General features: G+C 39.6%; 1 protein-coding gene across 2 annotated transcripts in view; it reads left to right on the top strand.

The window, feature by feature from the left end:
• LOC102196907 (interleukin-1 receptor accessory protein-like 1-B) overlaps positions 1 to 23,171 on the top strand; it is a 342,277-nt gene that overhangs the window by 115,432 nt on the left and 203,674 nt on the right. For both annotated transcript variants that reach the window (XM_005730958.1, XM_005730957.1), the window contains exon 3: positions 10,928 to 11,207. In XM_005730958.1, coding sequence (XP_005731015.1) covers positions 10,928 to 11,207 — 280 coding nt within the window. The remainder of the gene's footprint in view (positions 1 to 10,927; positions 11,208 to 23,171) is intronic.

The raw sequence follows: 23,171 nt of genomic DNA, 5'->3' as shown, positions 1-23,171 counted from the left end.
AGGTAGTAAAATAGTAAAATTAAAGTATTTTAGTGATGTGAAGACGAAACATGCTATCAGGAATAAAATGTCAATAATACGAATATCTGGTAACAACCAAGGTAAGAACATATACTCTATAAAATATGGAGGTTCACTGGTTTTAAACTCCCCATTTTGAAGCCATCAGCATTAATGTTTTGGCCACTGCCGTGTTATTTGTTTAGTTTTCTGACAGAAGTGACCACATCCATGTGCCTGCCTGTATTTTTTTGACCGCTACTTGAGCATTATACATTACACGTTACAATTGTCAACTCTGCATGTGCCCAGGCAGCAGACTTCAAAAAAGTATAACAGGAATGACGACTCTGCCATCGGGTCTCTAGCTGTCTGTGTTCCTGTGCACAACGGAGTGTATTCTAGCCTTACGGACAGCTGTAATGAGCACAGTTGACCTCAATCAGACGCAGAGTGTGGGAAGAAAACAAAGGGAGGAATTTTTTTTTTTTAAAGGGAATAACCTTCAAAATAAAACAGGAAGTAACAGGACAGAATAAACGTATAAAGACGAGCCAAACGACTCAAAAAAATAAAAATACAGTAACAAGGCCCATAAAAGTGTGATTACTATAGAAACTATGGCTTCAGTTAATGTATAAAACCAATCTTTTCTTGGGAATAAATTGAGTTTTCCTGTGTGACAAAATGTTAGACAATTCCTTGAACTGTCTTGCTCCCCTGCGTCTCTGTGTATTTACAGACCCCTCTTCACACCCAGGTGGTTGTAGATTCTCCTTATTGTTGCCATATGGCCCATAACTGTAGTCATTGTAGCTTTTGCAGGCCCTCATTGAAGCTGTGCCATTACCTGCAGTAGACACCCTATTATTTCCCTTCTGCATTGTTGAATTCTCTTCTTTTCATACACTATTTCTGAGCCCTGCTCGCTGTTCTAGACATCCTACGGTGTGTCCATGCATATAGGTTACGTCTGAAAGGTCTCTTGCATGCAGAGGAGCAGAGCTGATTGCTTTATTGGCTGATGACTCATTCTCTTTTTTCCAACGTGCTGGAGGTACTTCAATCATGCAGGTAATCTCCCCCTGCACACTGGCAGCCGAGAGCTTACCTTTCCCACACATCAGAGCTATTTTCCTCTTAATTGAGACCCACTCTGCTGCGACAGCGTTTTCACAAGGTGGAAAATGGCAGGTCAAGATTTCAAGACATCTTTCTCCTCCACGCCTTCCTCTCTTGGCAAAAGTGGCTGTGAAGTTGATAAGTTCCTTCAGGGATCCTGGAGCCAGTACAGCTAAGACACTAGACTTCTCGAGGGCAAGTAAAGGTTTATGTCGCATCACCTCATAGATTGTATGCGCGTGTAGATTTGACTGCCGATCCTTGTGTGTTTATTCAATCAGCCCAGGCCTAATATATGCGCACTTTACTGATTGAATTACGCCAGGACTTTTATGGAGGAACATAGTCCCAAACCATCTCCTTGAGAGCTTATGAGAGAACAGACACTTCGCAGGAGTCTCTGTGGTGACCTGACTCAATCTGCATACGATTAACCCTCAGCAGACCTGTAACCCGCTTTATGAGCCCATCACCTCGTCTCCAGAAGGAGCACACTCTCACTCTCCTGTGACAGAAAACTGTGGAAGGAGCATGTGACATTTGTTTAGCTTTATTGTGTTGCCCTTTACGCAAGCTCATAGTTCTTTAATGCTTGTTTCATCTTCACATCTGTGCTAGATCTTTACAACACACAATTACGGACAAGATCTTCCATAAATATTTAGAGAGTTCATTTAGAATACATTTTCTGGTTTCTATAAAACTATTCCCGCAAAAGTGGATGCTAATTCAGAAAAAGTAGTTTAGTGGAAAAATAGCTGTAGCTTGATTTGTAGCCCGATTGTTTTGAAGATGTGGGTAAAATTAAAAGAAGAATTTGTGTTTCAGTAAAAGGAAATACCTTAAATTGTGGCATGCACCGATTTAGTGCATTTATTTTAGTTTTTAAAGAAGTCTTTCTTTGACTTGAACTTGCTTTCAAACTTTACTATGCTCTTGTTTTGCCTTGAAAACTTTGCAGATGATATACCCAAGTAGAAGTGATTACCTTCAGCATCAAATTGCTTTCGAGCGAGCACGTTAATATCCACCTTAGTTCTTCATGGCATAGATTCATAAAGGTGCCGGAAACATTCCTCAGAGATTATGATAGCATCAAACATGATAGCAAGTTTGTTGGCTATACAACCATGAAACAAATCTCGTGTTCCACCACATCCCAACGGAGTGGTGTGATGGAGATCTGGTGACTGTAGAGGTCGTTTGAGTACAGTGAAGTCACTGTCATGGCTAAGAAACCAGTTTGACAAGATTTGTGCTTTGTGAGTAGGAACTTGGTGAACAATAATGCTCAGGTAGGCTGTTGAGTTGAACAGTTAAACTATTGAACTATGAAATTTGAGACTCGTAAGACCTTCTGTGGAGTTTTTTCATTTTTTTCCAATCTTCTAGTGTTTTGGTGAGCCTGTGTGACCTGTAGCCAGACTTTCCTGTTCTTACCTGACAGGAGCAGCAGTAAGTGTGGTCTTCTGCCACTGTCGCCCATTTGCTTGAAAATTTGAGGTGTTGTGCATTCAGAGATGCTCTTCTGCACACTCCAAAGCAGTTCAAAGCAATCTGGACATTCCCCTATGACCTTTGACCACTAAAAGGTATTTTTACCCAGACAACTCACTGGATATTTTCTCATTTCCCCAGACTATTCCATGCAAACCTCAGAGATGGTGATGTGGAAAAATCCCGGTGGATCATCCAATGCTATGTTCAAAATCCCTTAAATCACCTTTCTTCCTGATCCTGATGCTCGGTTTGCTCTTTAACATGTCATCTCAACCCACATTAAATTGCTGACCTATAATTGGCTGATTAGATATTTGCATCCACATGTACCTAACACAGTAGTCAGTGCGGGTCTGTATCACCCTCCTGGTTTGGGTTTTGTCACAAGCATAAAGCATGAAGGGTAGCCTTTTTGTAAATGAGGCCTGTGTATTTTTGCACAGTTGGACAAATGAGACAAACATGGCTAACATAAAAACAAGGTGTGCTTGACAAATGGCCCTGTCTTTGCTTAATGGTGTGGTTAAGTCAGGAATGGAAGACCCTATTTCGATGTGTCATTGAATGCAGCTCTATAAAATCCTGATTTTGATGCAGAGTGAGGTTCAAACACTTGTTCTGTGATCATTTGGCAAAACAGCTGACACTTAGCGGTGACCATTTGTCCAGCTGACAAGCAGGACCGTTGCAAGCTTGGACAGACTAAACACTCCCCCCACCCCTTTTCTTAAACGTATGCGTCATGGGAGTTTAAGGATGAGACACAGGCGCAGACATTGGTTACGAGTGTTCCAGACACTGAAGTGCTGCTGGAGTTATTATCACTCAGCAGATTGGCCAATTGTGATCCAGCAGAATGGAAATCTGGTGAGCAGGGAAATGTTAATCGAGTTCAATTAGGCTTTGTACCATGTTTGTTTCCTGCCAACAGATCATGCAGAATCCCTACCCTGACTTGCCGAAATGAATGAAACTCTGTCAAAACTCTGAAACTGACAATTTGAGGATAGGTGGAAGATAAATGCAACAAGACCTTTAAAAAGCCGGGCTGTAGTTCAACTTTACAGAGAAATTAATGTTTTTCTCTTTACTTCTTTCTAGAGATATTTACAAAGCCATCCAGGTTGGTCAGAACATCTTTGATCTCACAGTAATTTCACGGTTGAAATGACCTCGTGTTACATCTTTAGTGCTGTATTTCAACTACTGGACCTTTTTATCAGACACCCACGGATATGTACACAATTATTTTTCAGTCTGACGATTGTCACTTTGATTACAAATACCTTTTCTTTCTATGCAACTAAAGAAGTTTAGTCTACTGCCTCTCTCATTCTCAGAGAAATTATTTTTCTTCAATAAAATGGAAAATATGCAGCTTTAAAGAAATGACTGGACTGAATGTTTGTTTGCAGTCCTGATGGGAAAGGCAGTGACAGAGCCAGGCTGGTGGATGTTTAACAGCAAAGCGTTTATTGTGGCCTTTTTTCTTTTCTTTTTTCTTTTTGGTACCAAATCCAGTCTGCTCAGCCAAAAAGTACTTCTGAGTAAATCTATCTCTTTCTTTTCTGTCTGGGCTGCCAGAAAATGTTAGAGGGTGGAAAGACACATTTATTGGTCAGTTAGCAGAGCTTAGAAGAGTAGTAGATTCCCCTTCATATTTCTAAGTAGTTCAGATCCCTCACTTAAAGACCCTATACAATACAGTTTCCCCATTTCATTTAAAAATAGCATTGATTTCCGTGGTATACAAAACAATTGCAACTAAGCCACATGAGGATTTCATTATAGTTAGAATTTGCCTTGGGTATATACTGGACAGATTTCTGAGAATCATCCCAAAGAAATCAAAACAATTCCTGTTTTAAAGTCCCCCCTCCTAGGTGGTCTTCAGGAGATCACCTGGTTTCCTGAAAAGCCTAGTTTTCGATTGCTCTGACCCACTTGCATTGTTAGGGTTAATGTAAGGGTTCTGTGTTGTGCAGAGCCCACTGTTACATTTAGACATTACGAACTCCTCTACTGATGACTGCTGTGTAGTCTCTAGGGGTGGGGAACTTCAGGCCTCAAGGGCTAGTGTCCTGCAGGTTTTAGATATCACCCTGGGTCAACATACCTCAGTCAAATGATTCGTTCTTTAGCTGGCCTCTGGAGGACTTCAACACATGTTGAGGAGGTATTTTAGCCATTTTAATCAGCTGTGTTGTATCACGGACACATCTAAGACTTGTAGGACCCTTGAAGCCTAGAGTTCCCCCACCCCTGCTCTAGGTGGTGTTTTGGTGCAGTTCTCATCTGCAATGATCACCCTCCATATAAAAGTTGGCTCAATTTAATACAAATGTTATACACCTTAGACAGATCATGACCTCAAGGGACTGATCCAAATTTAGCAGGAGTACTGGAACACTAGCATCACTTCACAAGTTGATATCCTTGAAAGGAGACGAGCATATATTTGTCGTGAAACTGTTAGAACGGGTCTTTGCATGAGTAGGAGTGACTCCTGTCGGAGACGTTCAGGGTCTCCAGAGCAATGAGTTGCAATGACTTTCCATTGACTCATTGGGTAAGAATGTGAGTTTATCCATATCTGTGTTTTGGTCCTAACACCTGAAAGGAACAGTAGAAGAAGCCTCACAGTATCTCTGTACCATCTGTGGATGTAAGTAAAAACCTAAGAGACGTATCAGAAACATAATCTGTTACTTTGTGCATGCTTTTGCTAAATTATTTCATCTTTGTTGGAGCTGCTGCCTGCTTGTCTAACCTTTTACACTCTCCTGATGTTTTTATTAGTTGTGAGATTAAAACACTTCAGAGTCTCAATTAGGACACATGATTAGAAGCGAAACCATCTTGGCTGTGGTTGTCTTACCTTAAGCCTTCAAGTTATTATCGTCCACAAACTAATTAGCAAGTTCTCGATAAGCGAGGCTAGACCCGTTGTTGCCATAGAAACTGTTAGACTTAATAACAGTGAAAAGGATTGTGCTGTTGGGCAGCTCACAGAGCGCACCCCGCCCTCTCCATCATTTGAATTTGCTTAATTCTGTTTCTAGTTATATGCTCTTTGTACAATTTGAGGTTGTATTTTTCATTGTCTTGCTACCAGAGAGACATTTAATTGAGGAAATCAGAGAAAGGTTTAGGGGGTCGCGTCAGAGCGTTGCATCTGAAAGCGTTGCTTCTCAGACTCGTTTAATGAAAGCAGCAACTTATTGTTGCTGATTTATGATCAAGTCAGATGAGGCAGATTTGGAACGGCTGCTGCCTGTAGGTGAAATGAACTGTCAGAGCTGCCTAACTGTGAAAAATAAAAGACTAATAACAGAAATTTAAAGGCATTGTTCAGCCCCAAGTTCTATAACGCTGCGTGTTGTAATTGAGCATTTTTGATTAGGTGAATTCCAGAGTTAGTTTTGTGACAAAGTGCTTTCTTTCTTTCTTTCTTTCTTTCTTTCTTTCTTTCTTTCTTTCTTTCTTTCTTTCTTTCTTTCTTTCTCTTGTCTATACTTTTTTTTTAGCCTGTCGCATCTGCTTAACTGATTTCCTGTTTCCTGTCTTATTTTAACAACTTTAGTATGACATAGATGAAGTGAACTATTGCTGAACTGAATACCAATTAAGTGACGAACAGAAAAGAATCACCTATCATGCAAGCAAATTAAGCACGGACAAATTAAATTCCTAAAGTGCTCAGGGAAGAAATGACTATTTGGGCCTGCGTCATCCCCTCACTCCTAGGCACATAGATTGGATGTGCTAAAATAGGTGCAAATAGGAGACAAATTAAAGGAAAAAGATTTGAATCCTTGAAAAAAGTAGGAAAATAAAAACTTTTGAAGATGCAAATTGACTGATCTGAAATTGTCAGTTATGTTGTCATAACATACAGAACAATATCTAACCATGTAATTTAAAACAAAAAATGACTGAAAAACATGTATGACACAAATTATATATGTATAATGTTTTTGTCTCTTTGAACATGTGTGGATGGAATCTTAAATCCATGTCTTTCTATCTCAGTTCCTTATGCTACATTACTGTGCAGAAGCCTTTAGCCAGCCCTAATTAAAGACCGCCTACAAGGTCATTCCCAAAGAGTTATTAGCATCAAACTTGGCATATTTTGTCAGGGTGTGTTGTATGTCTTTGAAAAACTATGAGGAAACTGGACATGTGGAAGACAAAAGAAAAAATGACAGACTAAAAAAGAAAAATTAAAAACTATTCACAACAGTATCTGAAAGTCATGTCCTTAGGAAGTCCAGAAAATACCTGACACATGACCTGAGAGATTCATCCATCCAATCCACATTTCAAATCTTTGGTAAAATTATGCTGTCAATATGTGCAGAGAAGGTGAGAGGAGAGAGGTACAACAGTGAGCGTCTATAACCATCTGTAAAACATGATGGAACCGCTGTGATGGTTTGGGGCTGAACTTCAACCAGCAGTGTTCTATCAATCAAAACTGATAGAAAACAGAAACGTACTGGCAGATTCTGATCTGCAATGTAATGCCATTGTATACTGTATAAAAGTATACCTTGACGGAAAAGCACACAATGCTACACAGTCAGTCATGGATTGGCCTCCCAAGAGCCCAAACCTCAAAGTTAATGTAGCAGGCAGCCAACATCCAAAGAAAGTTTTGAATGTCCTTCAAGAATTCTGGAGAAATATTCCTGAAGACTACTTAAAGTAATGACAAAGCTAGCTAAGAGAGTTCAGGCTGTGCTGAAGAATAAAGGTGGTAATACCAAATATTTACTGTCAGGCTTGTTAGAATTGTACCAACTCCATTTTCCCCTTATATACTGTATTTCCATGTACATTTACATATGAAGAAATGAAGGGTGACTCAACACTTTTGCATAATACTTTATATGAAAGGTTTTTCAGGTGGAAAAGTATATATTTCATGAGACTGTCATGAGACTGACAGCAAAGTCTTCCTCTTCAAAGTCTCTGTAATTGTGATGGACTTCCACAGGTTCAGATTCAGGTTACTATTTGTTCCCACTGCAGTCATGAGTCATCCATCGTCACATGCAAACTCTCAATACGACCATAACAGACAATTACTAACATAGGATTTGCACATAGTACAAAAAGGTTCAGAAACCTTCGCCTAGAAGAAAAAAAACTGCAACGGGTGTGAGTCGTAGAGAAAAATTGAGAAATTCTGCCAGGCAACCGCTGTGACTGCCTGGTGTACATGGATGCCAGGTTCAGCTGTTCCACTGCTGATATCCTGGGAACATCTCCGTGTGCCACGATCTTGACATATTTTTTGTGTACTGTTCTCTTGAATTTCTTTCCCTTTTTTCTTGTTTTCTCCAACACATTAAGCACCCACAAGCACTGTTTCCTCCACGCTCAGCAGGACCCTTCCAGCCCCATACAGTACAGTACAATAACACAAATCAGCATAGTTAATGAATTCCCTGTTAACACCCCTCCCACATTTACCCCCAATAACCGCAGCACACAGCACACCTCGCTGATTGGCGGTTGAGTTTCTTATTTGGTAAATAAAACATTTGTAGAAGCTCAATTAGCGAGGCCTGTTGAGTATGAGACAGCTGTGCTCACCAGCTGCTTTTTTAAAAAAGAGCTTTGCTGCAAGGTGAAGTGAGGAGAAAAGAGAATGTCAGGAACAGGAAGGGAAAATAGTGAAGGTAAGGTGAAGTAGTGTGAAAGCTTGTTTTTCATCAGAGTGGCCTCTTTTTGTTTCAAACATGTAAAGCTGTTTGCTCGTAGCTCACAAGCATAGGTCTTCATAAAGCTTTAGCTTTATTTAGAAAGTTGAAAACTGATCATTTTGTTGCAGCAGATTGCAGAAGAATTGGCAGTCTTGGTATGAACATGCATTTTTTGCCGATGCACCAACAAAATAATGAGTAGCTGTTGTGTCAGATATAACTGGAACTATATAAACATGATTGTTTATTCCTGATATTGTCACAATTACATATTGTCAGTAGATTAGACATGTGACCCACCCGTCTTTGGACAGCTGACAACAAACCGGCTACAACAACAACAGCTGGTTATAAGCTGTTATGGCAGCTAACGTTAGGCTCAGGTGTCCTAAAAATCACACTTTCTCTCTTGATAAGCAGTTTGCTTACATTATCACATCGTATAAGTGTCAGAGTCCAACACTGATAGCCAATATTAGTGAATCTTTCTTTGAACAGCTAACAGAAGCTAACAACAGCTAAACGCAGCAAGCTGTTGGCAAGAGAAAAGTTTAGCATATCCTCAACAAGTCGCCTTAGTATCGTTGTCACTGGACAGACAGCCACTTCAGTGACTCATCAAGTTGTATCAGATTTCTTTCACATAGTTTTACAGCCTCTTCAGCTGGTATCCAATACACATGGGCACCAGCAGAGGTAAATAGCAGACTGACGGCCTGAACTCACTACAGATAAACAGTGGCCAGAGTTGTTTGTCCTACTGTTGCCACTGTAGCTAGGATTATGCACCTGAATCGAGAACTTAGTTGGCTGAAAACTACAATCTACTGACATCTAGTGGTTCGATTTTACACAGTGTGCCTTTAAGTCTGTTTGTTAGCAATCCTTGCCCTAATTTTGCATTGTGATACAGAGCATATCTCCAGAAAATGCAGCTGCAAAGCATAATTGGTACTTTTTTATTTTTCAGAGAGAGAAACCTGTCTGTCTGTATTTGTATGAGTACCTGGATAGCTGTTGATTTTTGTCAGTTCGACAATGCTAACTGTCCAGTGTTCTCTTGAATTTGCAATGGATTTGTGATTCTATATATAAGTACATACATAAAAAATGTCTTTGAATTTTCCTGGCTCAAAACAGGCTTTTGGGGGTGATCACGCATGCAATCGTGATTGGTCAGCATGTAGTTAGCATGCTTGAAGTCTTTGTCATTTAATTGCTATTTTTGGCTGTTTTCAAAAACAGCTAAAGTAAATTAAAGTCCAGTTTTTAAAAAAAAGTTTTAAAAAATACTATATACATGGTTTTTTATTTTGTTAGCAGGAAAACTCTGAGCAAATGTATGAACTAGATACCTAATAGTCTGTATATGCTAAATGTCAGCTGTAGCACAAAGTACCACAAAGTTTTTTGGGGGAGTACTTTGGCAGGTCTGCGAACAGGCAAATAGAAATACCCGGTGTTGTGAACATGGTAGCAGAACAAGCATGAGAAATTCAGTACACGTGTCAAAATGAAGCCCCAGCTCGAAGACTGGTGTGGCTTTGAGAAGTCATCAGCATCGGTGTTGAGATTTTTCTCGCCAAATCCTTGCTTGTCACACTGATGAGTACTTACTGTACTTCTGCCTTTTTACATAACTCCCTGCATATTAAAATCTCAAATAGCAACTCTGCTGCTGTTTTTGTATATGTGTGTGTGTGTGTGTGTGTGTGTGTGTGTGTGTGTGTGTGTGTGTGAGAGAGAGAGCGAGAGAGAGAGAGTTTTCACTGGTATGCAAGAGCTTGGCAAGGATTAAGTATCAATTTGATATTTGGACTTTCTCATGAATCTCATATACACCTTAAGAAGGAAAATAAGTCTGGGAATCCAAAGCACCTCAATGCTCGCTCTGCATGAATAATGCTTTTCCTATTTAATCTTCATAACTTTTTTTTGCTTTTTTTGACAGTTGGTGGCCGCACTGGCATGCGATCCGGCACAATATGAGACAAGCTACTTTTTTCCATTAAGAGGAAAGTCTGATAGCTTTCGGAAATGAATGCAGACATACAGCCGCTTCTAATTTTCTCAGGTCAAATGTAGTTTAGTGCCATCACTGCCATTTAAACATATATTGATGGTGGTTTATGCAGAGTTTATTGCTGGTAGAATCAATTCAATATGTGCGCTAGTGACACACAAGTTAAATATATAAATATGGAAATATCTGTAGGTGAAGGCAGGAACCGCTGATTGGAGCCGACAACTTGTGTTGAGGGTTATTTTTAACATTCAAAGGGGCACAGTGGAAATAAAACACTTTAATAGCACATGAATGCATTTTTTTCAGGATATAGGACACCTTGTGTCAAAGGCATGCATATATATCCACTTGTGTTCATATTACTGTGTACTTGAAAGGCAAAAAAGGGGCTACGATTTTGTGCCGCCTGGAGGAAACAAGCATCATGATTGATTGTAATACGAGGACTGCTTGCACATGGTCCACCAGAACAAATCCCCACTTCTGTGCTTGGTGATAATGCAAATTGGTACATAAAATATCCATGTTTCAATTTCCCTTTTTTTTCCCTGTGCTTCTTTTTCAGTGGAAGGCTGCACAGACTGGTCGGTGGACTACCTGAAATACAAAGTGCTTCTGGGGGAACCTGTAAGGATTAAATGCGCTTTATTCTATGGATATATTCGGGCCAACTACACCCATGCACAGAGCACAGGACTTAGCCTTATGTGGTACAAAAGCGCAGGACACGGGGACTTTGAGGAACCCATTAGTTTCGATGGCACAAGGATGAGCAAAGAAGAGGACGCTATATGGTTCCGACCAGCAGAGTTGGATGATGTAGGATACTATTCCTGTGTCTTAAGGTAAGTTTTTTTTTTAAGCAAATTGGGGATTTTTTTTTTTACCTTCAAAATATGGCATTCAAAGAAAACCCTCCCTGCATTTCAGGATTATTTTTCCAGCAGTGTGTCAATAAATAATGGGGTAAATAACATTTTCTGGAACCCTGTGGGCACAAGTAAAGCTGTGTGAAAGTCCCCCCCCTGTTGATTTCTAATGGAGTCTATCATCTTTGGCCAAAGGAGCACTAGTCCTTGGTCCTCGGAGTGTCATCTCACAGTACGAAGTCCCTTTGCTTCACTTTATATGTTAAATTATTTCTTTATTCTCCTCTTGGGGACTTTAAGCTATTAGGGGCAATTGTTGAATGCATAACTCTTCGACCCTCACTAGTCTTTCTTTGAGCGAGGAGAACGAACAGAAATTCAGTGCGAGCGGAAAAAGCAGTGAAGATAAAAGAAAAGAAATGTAAGGGACTCTTGCTATCTTCGTTTTACACATGCCTGATGGTGGACGCAGACAGCTGTTTGATTTATGGGTTCCATAAAGTGGTAAAAATTTCTGGCTTCCTAGACGTTTTCATTAACATGAAGGTTGTTGGTGGTCAGTCAGAAAGACACCCGTAACCATTTCTTTCCTTTTTTTCCCCTACAGAACAAGGGAAACTTTGAAACATATCAAAGATAGGAGGGTAATCTTTTAGAAGTTAGTAGAATCCACAGAAACATTCATATTTTATGAATGACAGATAATGCGCTCTTGAGCAGTTGCATTCAGCACAGGTTTCCTTGTGTTTCTCAATTCTAAGAGTATCTAGCCATTACTATTCAGCACCATTAGCACTCTCCCCTTTGCTGTGGCAGCCGCCGTGAATAGAAACGGGCAGCACCAATCCAGCCATTCTCTATTCAGTGACGTTGGCAGCATTTTCAGGAGGTAGGCAATCAGTCAGCTCTGAGTTATTGTGTAATCACGCAGAAAGTAGAGCCATGAGATTTGATTTGGACGAGTACTGTTGCTTTGTCGCCAGTCTGCACCATTCAGAACCAAATTAAAGGGCAACACTTATTTGCCCATCATGGAGAGAACTAACAATAGTTCTGAATAGCGAGCACTTTTCCATCACAGAGGATTTCTCTCGGCGGGAATTTCTTTGGACTTTTGTTGGTCGTTTTTGCTTTCTGCGGATTATTACTGTTTTGTTGTCGAGTTGGGAAACAGTTCACTTTAATATGTAATACTTTCAGCTTTAAGTTTGGCCACAGAAATGGAATATTTATAGGCCAGCTTTGGTGCTACAAGCAGCTCTGAGATCAGGTCCAGTTGGGGTAATTCAAAATTATATTGATTAGCTCTGGCCCACTACAACTCTTTCTTAATACAACTATCCCATAAAATTTAGTTGTATGTAAAGACATGATGAAATAATTTTTTTAAACCGCTTTTTGCCATCGCAAGCTATGTTTCAATCGAACAGCGTTAGTTCAGGCAGGCTGTCGAGGTCATCTGAAATCCCGGCAGATCAGCTGATCTTAATGACAGTCCACATCAGCAGATAGCTTAGCTGATGCCCTTATATACATCAAATTATTAAATCTCATATGAAGTGTGATATTCATGCTTAAAGTACATCCTCATAATTGCCAAGCCACTTTGCAACCCAGTTCCACCTGTCATTTCTGTGCTTAGGTCTTGCCGCTGCTCTCCTTGACTCCTGCATTCAATGTATGATTATGAAAATGTTTGAAGGCAAATCTGAAAGTTTGATTTATTGATAGATTAACGTTACAGGGAGAAACACCCTTCAACTATGTTGTGAAGGTTGATATTTGATAGTTTGTCCACCAGAGGGCACTCTGCAACTTCCCTGTTGCCAACATTCGTGTTTGAAATGCCACAAATGCAACAACCAGCCTGATCCGAGCATTCAGGCAGAACGTAGGCCGAGTATATAAACTACAGACAACTAATGTTATGGAAATCTGATTCATGTGTCTGAAAGAAACAGAAAATATTGCCACATATTACTATATCAGATATTTGACTCAACACATATCGGTGTTGCTCTTAAAAATCCTCTATAAGTTGGCCTCAAATCTAAATTACTACAGATGTCAGAGGCATCTGCTTTTGACTGTAATTACCTGAACGGCAATAAGGAAATACTGAAGTTTACTTTACAATGATGTAGCAAAGTAGCAAATCACCACATCAGATAAAGATTAGGATGAATTATTAGTCTGTTTGATAACTAATCATAATTCATGTTTTTATGTGGCATTTGTTTTCTGACGCCTCTGCAAAGAGCTTCACAACAAAGAATATAATCAACATTTAAATATAGTTCAGTAAAGTTTATGCGGTTGGTTATGGCTGGTTTACTCTGCTTACCAAATTATTCTGGTGTGGTCCAATGAAGTTGGAGACTTCTCACTGCCACGGATGACGTATATGACATGAACTTGACATGAGATTAGACTTTTTGCCAGGTGATAATTTCCATAACAAACTCACTGCTATTTGACCCTGTAGGCGAGATGATCTTAAAATGTTTCCCTTAGAAGGTTAGGGACGCTCTTCTGAGGTCACAGTATCAATGTTGGTGTGTTAACTTCCCTTTTGTGAAATGAATCAATAACTTTTCATTCAGCTCCCCAAACATATAATACACAGAGCAACTTGTAATTTGTCACAAGGTGTTTACTGTCAGTTTTAGAACAGTCGGATTGAGGGAATAGACTGAATACTGTGCAGAGTTGCACATGCTTGATTATGTAATAATAACTTATTAACCTTGTAGGTAAAGGGCGTTTTCTCTTGACTGGCTCATTAGTCAGCTCTATACAGTGACATACGGTGGCTTTTAACTGGGGGAAGGGCCTGCTTTAAAAAGGCTTGGGAGGATTATGTTATTGGATACTGTGTGTGCTTCTTTGTGTGTGTGTGTGTGTGTGTGTGTGTGTGTGTGTGTGTGTGTGTGTGTGTGTGTGTGTATTTTGCATGTTGGGGTTCATGCAGTGTTCTGAGGCACATAGCAATACATCAAAATCGACCACATGGGACCATCAAATTAAGAAGATTTATAGTGTGGTGTTAGCATATGCTGTGAATTCTGGTGATTGGAGTCGCAATAATAAGCCCAGAGGACTGATAGTGGAGCAGTGGATTCTGTGGAAGAGCTTTACATTGCTTCCTCATACTTGATTTAAACAGAGTCTGTGCAGTACATGGTAGAAAATATAGCTAATATAACAACTCAAAGATGACGCTGATAATGTTGATTATCACATAAAAGTCTGGCACATGTATCAGCTGGATCTCATAGTTACTGCAATGGGAAACTGTACAGATGTGAGTGAGTTTGACAACAACCATATTGCTATGGCCTTGAAACTTGTGGACTGTGTTGCTAATTCCTTGCTGCCAGTTACCACAGGGCAACTTCATAGGTCTTCTAAAGTCCAGGTCTCAGCAGGTCAATTTCTTCGGGGCGGGGGGGCATCATGCTAAGGGCCCACAGGACTTGTTATGACACTGTGATTCATCAGCGCACATATATCACACGGTGTGCTGCCTTCATGTCGTTTAGTGTCAGAGATTAAAGAAAGAAACCTCAAAGTGCTTCTACAGGGACAACACATGAGCAGGAACTGTTAAAGACTAAGCTGTTTACTCATAGAGCTCAACAGCCTGAGGTTTTAGCCATACTTGGTTTTGTCACTTTCGCATCATTTTCCACTCAAAGTTTGAAATGTTAAAATTTGCAGACATACAGTCGATGTCAACAGCAAAGTGGAAATGCAGCATTTTGCAAAGTGCATGGATGTGCGAGCCAAAAGGAAATAGTTAGAGCACTTGCAGTAAACTAACTCAACCACAACCAAGTATCTAGTGTCTTCTTTAAGTCCATTGTTATGTATTTGTGAATAGTTTTGTCCTGGGAGGGAAAAGTGTATTTTTTTAAAGGGTAAATAGAAAAACATGCAAAAAAAACCTGCATAGTCGATGCAGATGTTTTCATTACAGCCCTTCTTTCCTCAGATTGAGTGAAAGTTGGATGCTTGCTGTTCACACTGTGATGCCACAGTATAGCCAAAAAACACGTCCTCGTTACCTCATCACATTCCCGAAGCCAGGAGAGACACTTTAAAGTGGAGATACATTATTCAAGAGTAAATGTTGCAGCTTCGATGCAGATTGTGCTTATTTCTCCAAAATTATTAGGGAAAAACAGCCGTAGCCATATTATGTCTCGTATCACTGGAGCCTGAAATGTCTATAGGGATTTACAAGGTGCGGGAATTATTTGTTGGAGCTGATTCTGGAGCTGTCAAGATGAGCATCTCCTTTTATTAGCCTAGGAGGTTGTATGTATATAGCGTGTTTTCAGGGTTCAAAGGTATTTTATAATTTTATTTTAATATTGTGACATGCTGAAAGCATGTTTGAGAGTCATGTGATTGGCCTTTGTAAATATATAGCTGGAGTCATAGACCTGCTACCAGCGAGGTTGTTCCCAGCTCTTCCATAAAGTCAAAATGTTCTGTTTCTGAGCTATAATATATGAATCCTTAAAGAATACCTGAAACATGTTTTTCCTGTTGTTGTAAAGATATAGATTTATGAACCACGTCACAGCCTGTTGAGCTGTTCTGTCAGTGTGACTAATTTCAGTTCCCAATTACCACAGCTAAGCCAGGGGATCTGCTTCTGCTTTGTGTCAGGAGCGTGGGTCCTATAGATGATCGGCGCTTGCATATGTTTAACATATCACATTTGGTTTAGACACTTGGCAGTGTTTTTAGGTGACGTTCCTCACCGTTTGAAACATGAGGGGTCCTAAGGAATTAGAGCACTCTGGTAGAACGAATGGATCTCAGCATAACAATAAATCATCTCTCACTGGATACAATTCATACTCGAGCACATTGCAACAATTGAATCCCCACTGCTACGGGCTCTCACTATGTTATTGTCTCAGAACAAGTATTGATAGAGACAAGTGTGTCCACGAATGATGTGCATTATTGTTCTAGAGGATCTCATGTAGACGGAATCAGAAATAATCTTTTTATGGGCTTATGTTTGCATTTAATTTATTTCTTATATGAGAATAAATGTGATTTAATGAGGTCAAGTCTACTTCAAATTAAAAATTGCTAATTTATTTTGATTTTTTTTAGATGTTTAAGTTTTTAATTGACATGAAAATTAATGAAAAGTTCGACTGATTATGAGTATCTATAATTGAAATGGCATATAGTTTAGTAAAAAAGAATGGCAATAAAATGGGTTACATGTATTGGAAAGTTAACAAGAAATGCAAACAGGAACATTCAACGATAAAAGTGCAGTTGCCTAAACGCCCACTTGTGGCGAGCTAAGAGAGCAAGTTTTTGAGTTTTATATTAAAATGCTTTAAATTGAAGTTAGCATTTTTATAGGCTTCTACAATGCGAAGGTTTGGCCTTTATTGTTAAATAGAGGCTGATTTTTTTTCCATTTCTCACCTGTTTAAATTGCATATAGACTTGAAGTTGCATTATTAGCTGTGTGGCTTCTTTTACAGGTCAACGCCTACCATGGGGGTGGCTGTAGCTCAGGTGGTAGAGCAGGTCACCTACTAATTGGAAGGTTGGTGGTTTGATCCAAGTATTGATGTCAAGTATTCTTTGGCAAGATACTAACCCCATGTTGCCCTCCAATACATCCATCGAAGTAGGAAGAATGTAGAAACAGCATAGAAAAAAGTGCTTGGGTGAATGTGCAAGTTGTGTTAAGCGCTTTGAGTGCTCAGAGTAGAAAAGCACTACATAGGAACCACTCCATTTACTCTTACTTAAACTTATGCCTCAGTCACTAGACTGAATCCATCTTACTGCTGTTAAATCGCTGTCTCCAAACACCAAAGTTTATGAACTGGTCCCCGTTTTTGAAATAGCCGGTTCAAAGGCAACACAACCCAAGAACCAAATGTTCCTCTGTCTCCAGCCACTGTTTTCCCCAGCTGGATGTAGTGTTAGCCAGCTGGAGTTACTAAACCAGGTTCTTTTGGTTGTGTTTGTAGTGCTAGAACCTTTTTATGAACATTTTAATGTGATTATTTGCCAAATATTATGACTTAGTGTGTTGTTAATTGTACTAAAAAGACTGTCAAAGCAGTTCTATACATGATTCAGTTGTGTTAAGGGGAATTCTAATATTTTATTCATACATGGTACTAATTAGCAGGTATTTCTCTATTTTCATACAGTTTAAGAGTATAGCTTCCTTGCCAAGTTTTGCCAAGCTCTTATTCTAATAAGGTTACTTCTGGCTCCTAAAAGCATTGGTTAAAAGGCGACAAACCTATACCGTGAAAATGGCAGTCAATCATTGGGTGATGTCTTAGTGCCTTTGGTAATTTTTGAGAAAAAATAAAGTGCAGCTGTGTAAAATTTTCAAAAAATGTTGTACTGATATAATTTTCATGTTGCTCAGTTCTACTAAGATGAGTGTGAAAGGCTGATATAGCTGTTAAGAGCACAGGATATTAGGAAGGATGCTTCTCAGTGTATTGCCCCTGTGAAAGAAATCCCAGGGAAGTCTTGCAGGAATATATTTCCGAGCAGCTTGGACACCATGTGGCATAATAGACACGTTGACAGAGACACATCTGTACTGGGTAAAAAAAACAACAACCATGAACATCTTTATAAGTTTGTCAGTTTGTGAAGTTTTGAGTCTGAAAAGCAGCTGGAGAAAATGTGCTAGCAGGGTGTAGATAAACACAATTACTTCCAATCCAAATCATCAAGTTTCGACCGCGTTTTGAATCAAAGGCAGGTTGCTCACTAGTTTTGGGAAGTTTTTCATCTTCCTGTTTGTTCATGCTTTCAAGACTTGTGTGAATTCCACAAAGTGTTACAGCACAACAACTTGTCATTTGTTTGAAAAACTGGACTAAATGTTACATAAAATTGCCTGTAGGAAGGATGTTCTCGTGGCATTTTGGAGTTATTCATCATTTATTTCTTTCGTTCTCTATGGTGCGCTGGCGCACAAACACGCTCTTACAAATATGCTCTTTTCACCCTCATTTCATATGCTACATTATACCCTGTGACTTCTCATTGCTGGCCTTTCTGCATCTAGCGGCGGGCCTGCGCTCGTCACATTTCTGCGTATTTGCTCAGCTGCACTTAAGGGTGTCAGAGGGCATCATCATACACCAGCGCGCACACACACACACACGCACAAAAACAACATGTCACTCCTCCACTCCCCTGAGACAAGCTGCCACTGACAGGAACTTAAAATGCCTCCGATGCGTATGTGAAAGCAGGCCAACATCAACAGATGTGCTTGCTCATATATTCGAAGCATGTACGCCTGTCTCTTTCACTCTCTTGGATTCATACTTATGTGCGTGGACATACAAATATCTACATGCATTACAGGAAATATGATGAGGCATGCTCACAACGCATACAGTGCAGGGGTGGAGGGGAGCAGATGAGTGGAGCCGTGTGTGAAACCGAGGTCAGCACTCAGCTGTTTCAGACGTAACACCCCGAGGAACTCTGTCGTGTGCGGAGCAAAAACATCTGCAGCGGCAGGGCGTGCTACTTACTGTACCATGACACAAAACACAAACTCACGCACACACAAATTCATGCACATGAGCCGTCCGGGAACTTGAAGGACACAGACTCCCCAGCAAGTGCTGCAAGTCTCTTTATAATAATAATAATAATGGATTGCATTTATATAGCGCTTTTCGGGGCCCTCAAAGCGCTGTACAATTCCACTATTCATTCACTCTCACATTCACACGCTGGTGGAGGCAAGCTACAGTTGTAGCCACTGCTGCCCTGGGGCAGAAGCGAGGCTGCCATATTGCGCCATCGGCCCCTCTGGCCATCACCAGTAGGCGGTAGGTGAAGTGTCTTGCCCAAGGACACAACGACCGAGACTGTCCGAGCCGGGGCTTGAACCGGCAACCTTCTGGTTACAAGATGAACTGCCAACTCTTTGAGCCACGATCGCCCCTTTAAGACTATTAGCGTTTCAAAGTTTGCTAATTCCTTCTGTTTTGTGCTGCTCTGACAGCTGAGAAAGTAAAAGCTTTTGTGGCTAGCATGGTGGGAAGATAGAAAAACATAGGTTGAGATCATTAGTGAACCAATGTCTACTCTGTGTTTTAGCATCGAGTGAGATCATCACATTTATGACCTAGATTTCAGCACTGGATAGATGTGTTTTCCAATGATAGCGCACCAAGATAGAAGTGCCAAAGAACGCCTTTTGTTCACTTAGACACACATCAGAAGAGCAGGCTGGTGACCCCAAACAGCTGTGGCAGTTTGGCTGCTTTTCCCTCAGTCTAGTTCTGCTGGACGTTTCTTCCTGTTAAAAGGGAGTTTTTCCTTCTCACTGTCGCCAAGTGCTTTCTCATAAGGGGCTGTCTAGATGTTGGGGGTTTTCTCTCTAACTGCTGGGTACCTCCCAATATAAAGCATCTTGAGGTGACTGTTGTGATTTGGCACTATATAAATAGAAATGAACTGTATTGGATTGGCCTGTTATGAAACAGTATTTTTTATGCTATACAAGAGGGTGTAAACAGAAGGAACAAGAGCAATAAAGCAACTTGAAAATGGCCAAGAAAGTCCAATAGAGATGTTTGCAGTTTTCAAATTCTTCTTCTTTTTCTTCTAGTTATACATAGGTCACTCTCCAGTATGATCAGTGGTTAAAGTAGGATTTGGCATTTGGTGGATTTGGGCCTTTTTGAATTTAGCTAACTGAGTTTGACACGATATAAGCAGATGTTAGAGCTGTTATGTCATATGGCTAATTTCCAAACCCTAGACACAATAAAGTTAGTATTAAAGGTAGAATTTGGTGAGTGAATCTAGTCAGCATAATCTCCTGAAATTTAAATTGACCTCACACTGACCATGAAGACAACCCTCTGCTCTGCAACAGTCCAACTCAGTGATGCACTGTGAACTTCACCACAGTACTCCAAACTAACCCACTTATCCTGCAGTGCATCAGTTTTTTCAGGAAACCCATTAATAACAGAAAACATTTACGTCAAGTTGTTTTGCAAGATAATTCACAAAAAAATAATTCATCATTGCTATATATCCAATATCTGTTTTAAAAACTCTCAAATTAATTGGGAGATTGAAAGTAAGCTGTAAATTCCCAGTTTGTCGAATTTCACTTGGTGGGCACACCGTAAAAAAAAAATCCTAAAAAAACAGTAATATTCCGGCAGCTGGGGCGCCAAAATAATACCAGAAAATAACAGAAAATAACTTTCTCATGAAAATACGGTTATTTTCAGTAATGACAATACAGTTTGTTGCCCTAATTTTACATGGGATTTTGCCTTTTTCAAGTGCTTTTAAACATTAAATTAGGAACATTTTAATGTGATTAAACAATGACATTACCTATAAACAAGGTCAATGAATGCTGCAATATGAATAATAATACTTAAATGTACAGAAATATACAGTTAACGGTTGGTTTAAATAATAATGCATTGCATTCATATCGCGCTTTTTGAGACCCTCAAAGTGCTTTATAATTCCACTTTATAATTCCCCTCTGGCCATCACCAGTAGGTGGTAGGTGAAGTGTCTTGCCCAAGGACACAACGACCGAGTGTCTGAGCCAGGGCTCGAACCGGCAACTTTCTGATTACAAGGCGAACTGCCAACTCTTGAGCCACGATCGCCCTAAATAACAATAATTATTATTATTATTTGATGTAAAAAAAGTTTATACGAATCATTTTATATATTTTTCCATAGCATTACATTTGAATTTAACAGTTCAATCTTTCAAATATCGGACAAATATATGTGAAATTATGATGCATTTGTGAATGTATTTTAACAATCTAAATATGCATATGTACAGACAAATACATGTAACAAACAAGAAAATTATGTTTTATTACATTTACAGTGATTTTACGTTAATTTACATTTGAAATGTAAAATCACAGTCTATTTATGTGAATTTAATGATATTCTAGGAGAACAGTACAAAACTGTAAAATACACAGTAAAATACTTTTATATTACAATTTTTTTTTTACAGTGCAGTCCTTGCCTTTGAATATCTCCGGTCCTCCCTTTCTTACTTCTTTCTCCTTCTCTGAGTGTCATTACACCCACAATAACATATTTATTTTCCTCCCTGGAAAGTGCAGTAACTTTGCATTAGGTACCATGGCACAGTGTGCAACAAACCTGAAAGAATAAAGGCTTGTGTTGAAAAGAGGCTATTTGAAAAGATGCATTTGAAATTACCTCGTCACTTGAAAAACTTTACCGCTGAAGTACCGTAAATGCAATATTGACACTTGCACCGTGAATACATCACAGAGTCGACATGACAAATGGATCGCTTTAAGGGTGTAAGCGGGAATATTGGTTGTCATTTTCATATGACTGAGCAAGCATCACCAGCATTGACTGGAAGGAACAGGAGGATTAGGCACACAACAACAAAAATGAACTCTTTTATGTATTTACCTGCCTATCAGATTTAATTACTCGTCTAGAAAAGGTCCTGATATGTAATTCCAGATTGTTCCAGCCTACTTTAACCACTGGATATAACCCAAGATGCTATCTCATTCACTTTCAGGTATCATATCTTTTTCATGACATCAAAGAAGGAAGTAACTTCTTAAATGATGTGTGGTAGTGATTGTTCACATATAAAGTTTTATACTTTTTATTAATGTAGAGTTATTCAGTTGCAGTTTTGTTTCTGTTTGTTTTTCTTCACCGGGGCATATAGTGAGGCACAGAATGTAAAACCCTACATCTCAGTCTAAATGTTTTATTATTCAAATCAGTTTACTGGAAATATTCTTCAGTGAGTCATGAAAAATGGAGAGTCAGTAAATTATATAAATTCTAAATGATAGAAATTAAAATTATATTAATTGAATTAGTAATAATTAGAGACATTATTTAGACACATACATTCTTCATGATCATGACTGATATGGGTCAGGTGTCATTTACTCTTTTCTTGTTACCAAGTTTATAAGCCAGCAAATACATTAAGGTACAGCAGATACTTAAAAGAAGGCGGTCCGATGAAAATGGTTGTGTGGGTGTAGCCTCAATGTCAAAGAAATAGGATTAAGGTTTATTGGTTTTAAATCAACACATTAGACTTGAAGATCCAAAATTATGAATTGCACGTGTCAAAATGGACACATGCAATAGTTATAGGGGGTGAAGGTGCATTTTAGTCACAGAGTTTATATTAAAATTGGACTTGGCTTAAAGGTGTCCAAAGTGAAGCCAATCTGACTTAAACTTATGTTCATTTAGAGATAAAGTCTATCTTGCATCAAAGCCTCGGCTCAGTTTTAGAAGGTGGCCAGTGTTTCACCTTTCACCCTATCCTCCAGCTCTGGCACGCTGCCACTGTGTCTGGTTTATTAATGGGTTTCCTGCATGTACTGCAGATCTTGGGCTGTATCCAGCTAAGGGCAAATCGAGGGGAAGATAATTCCATGTGCCTGTTTAAATCTAAATTGCACATGTGAGACACACACCTAGCAACTGTGTACCTACCAACACTGTGCACATTCAAAATCTTTTCCCAACTGTCCCAGGCTGCAGCCATGTTGGCTGTATTAGTATTCGTGGGCAGGAGTGGCTGGTGATCTCTCAGGGAAGTGACAGTCAGAATGGGCCGTCTGGAACACTCTGTCATTCAGCCCCAGTCAGGGCCTGTCCAATTGATCCAGCCCAGCTGTCAAAGCCAATGAGAGACGCTAGACTAAGAAGCAGCAGGGACGGTTTGTACTGCCAGGGGTTATGGGTGATGTATAATATAAGGATGGTGTTTGTGTTATAACCTACCTGGCAGGAGTCGATCAGTTAGCTTTGGCTCTGTAGAATATCTTTGCTGAGCCGTGAACACTGATGTCCCGATGAAGCGTTATTCTTGGAATTCAA

The sequence above is a fragment of the Pundamilia nyererei genome, unplaced genomic scaffold (assembly GCF_000239375.1).
Source record: "Pundamilia nyererei isolate P.nyererei 1_Seehausen unplaced genomic scaffold, PunNye1.0 scaffold00040, whole genome shotgun sequence".
NCBI lineage: Eukaryota > Metazoa > Chordata > Actinopteri > Cichliformes > Cichlidae > Pundamilia > Pundamilia nyererei.
This window is presented reverse-complemented; position numbering and strand designations above follow the sequence as displayed.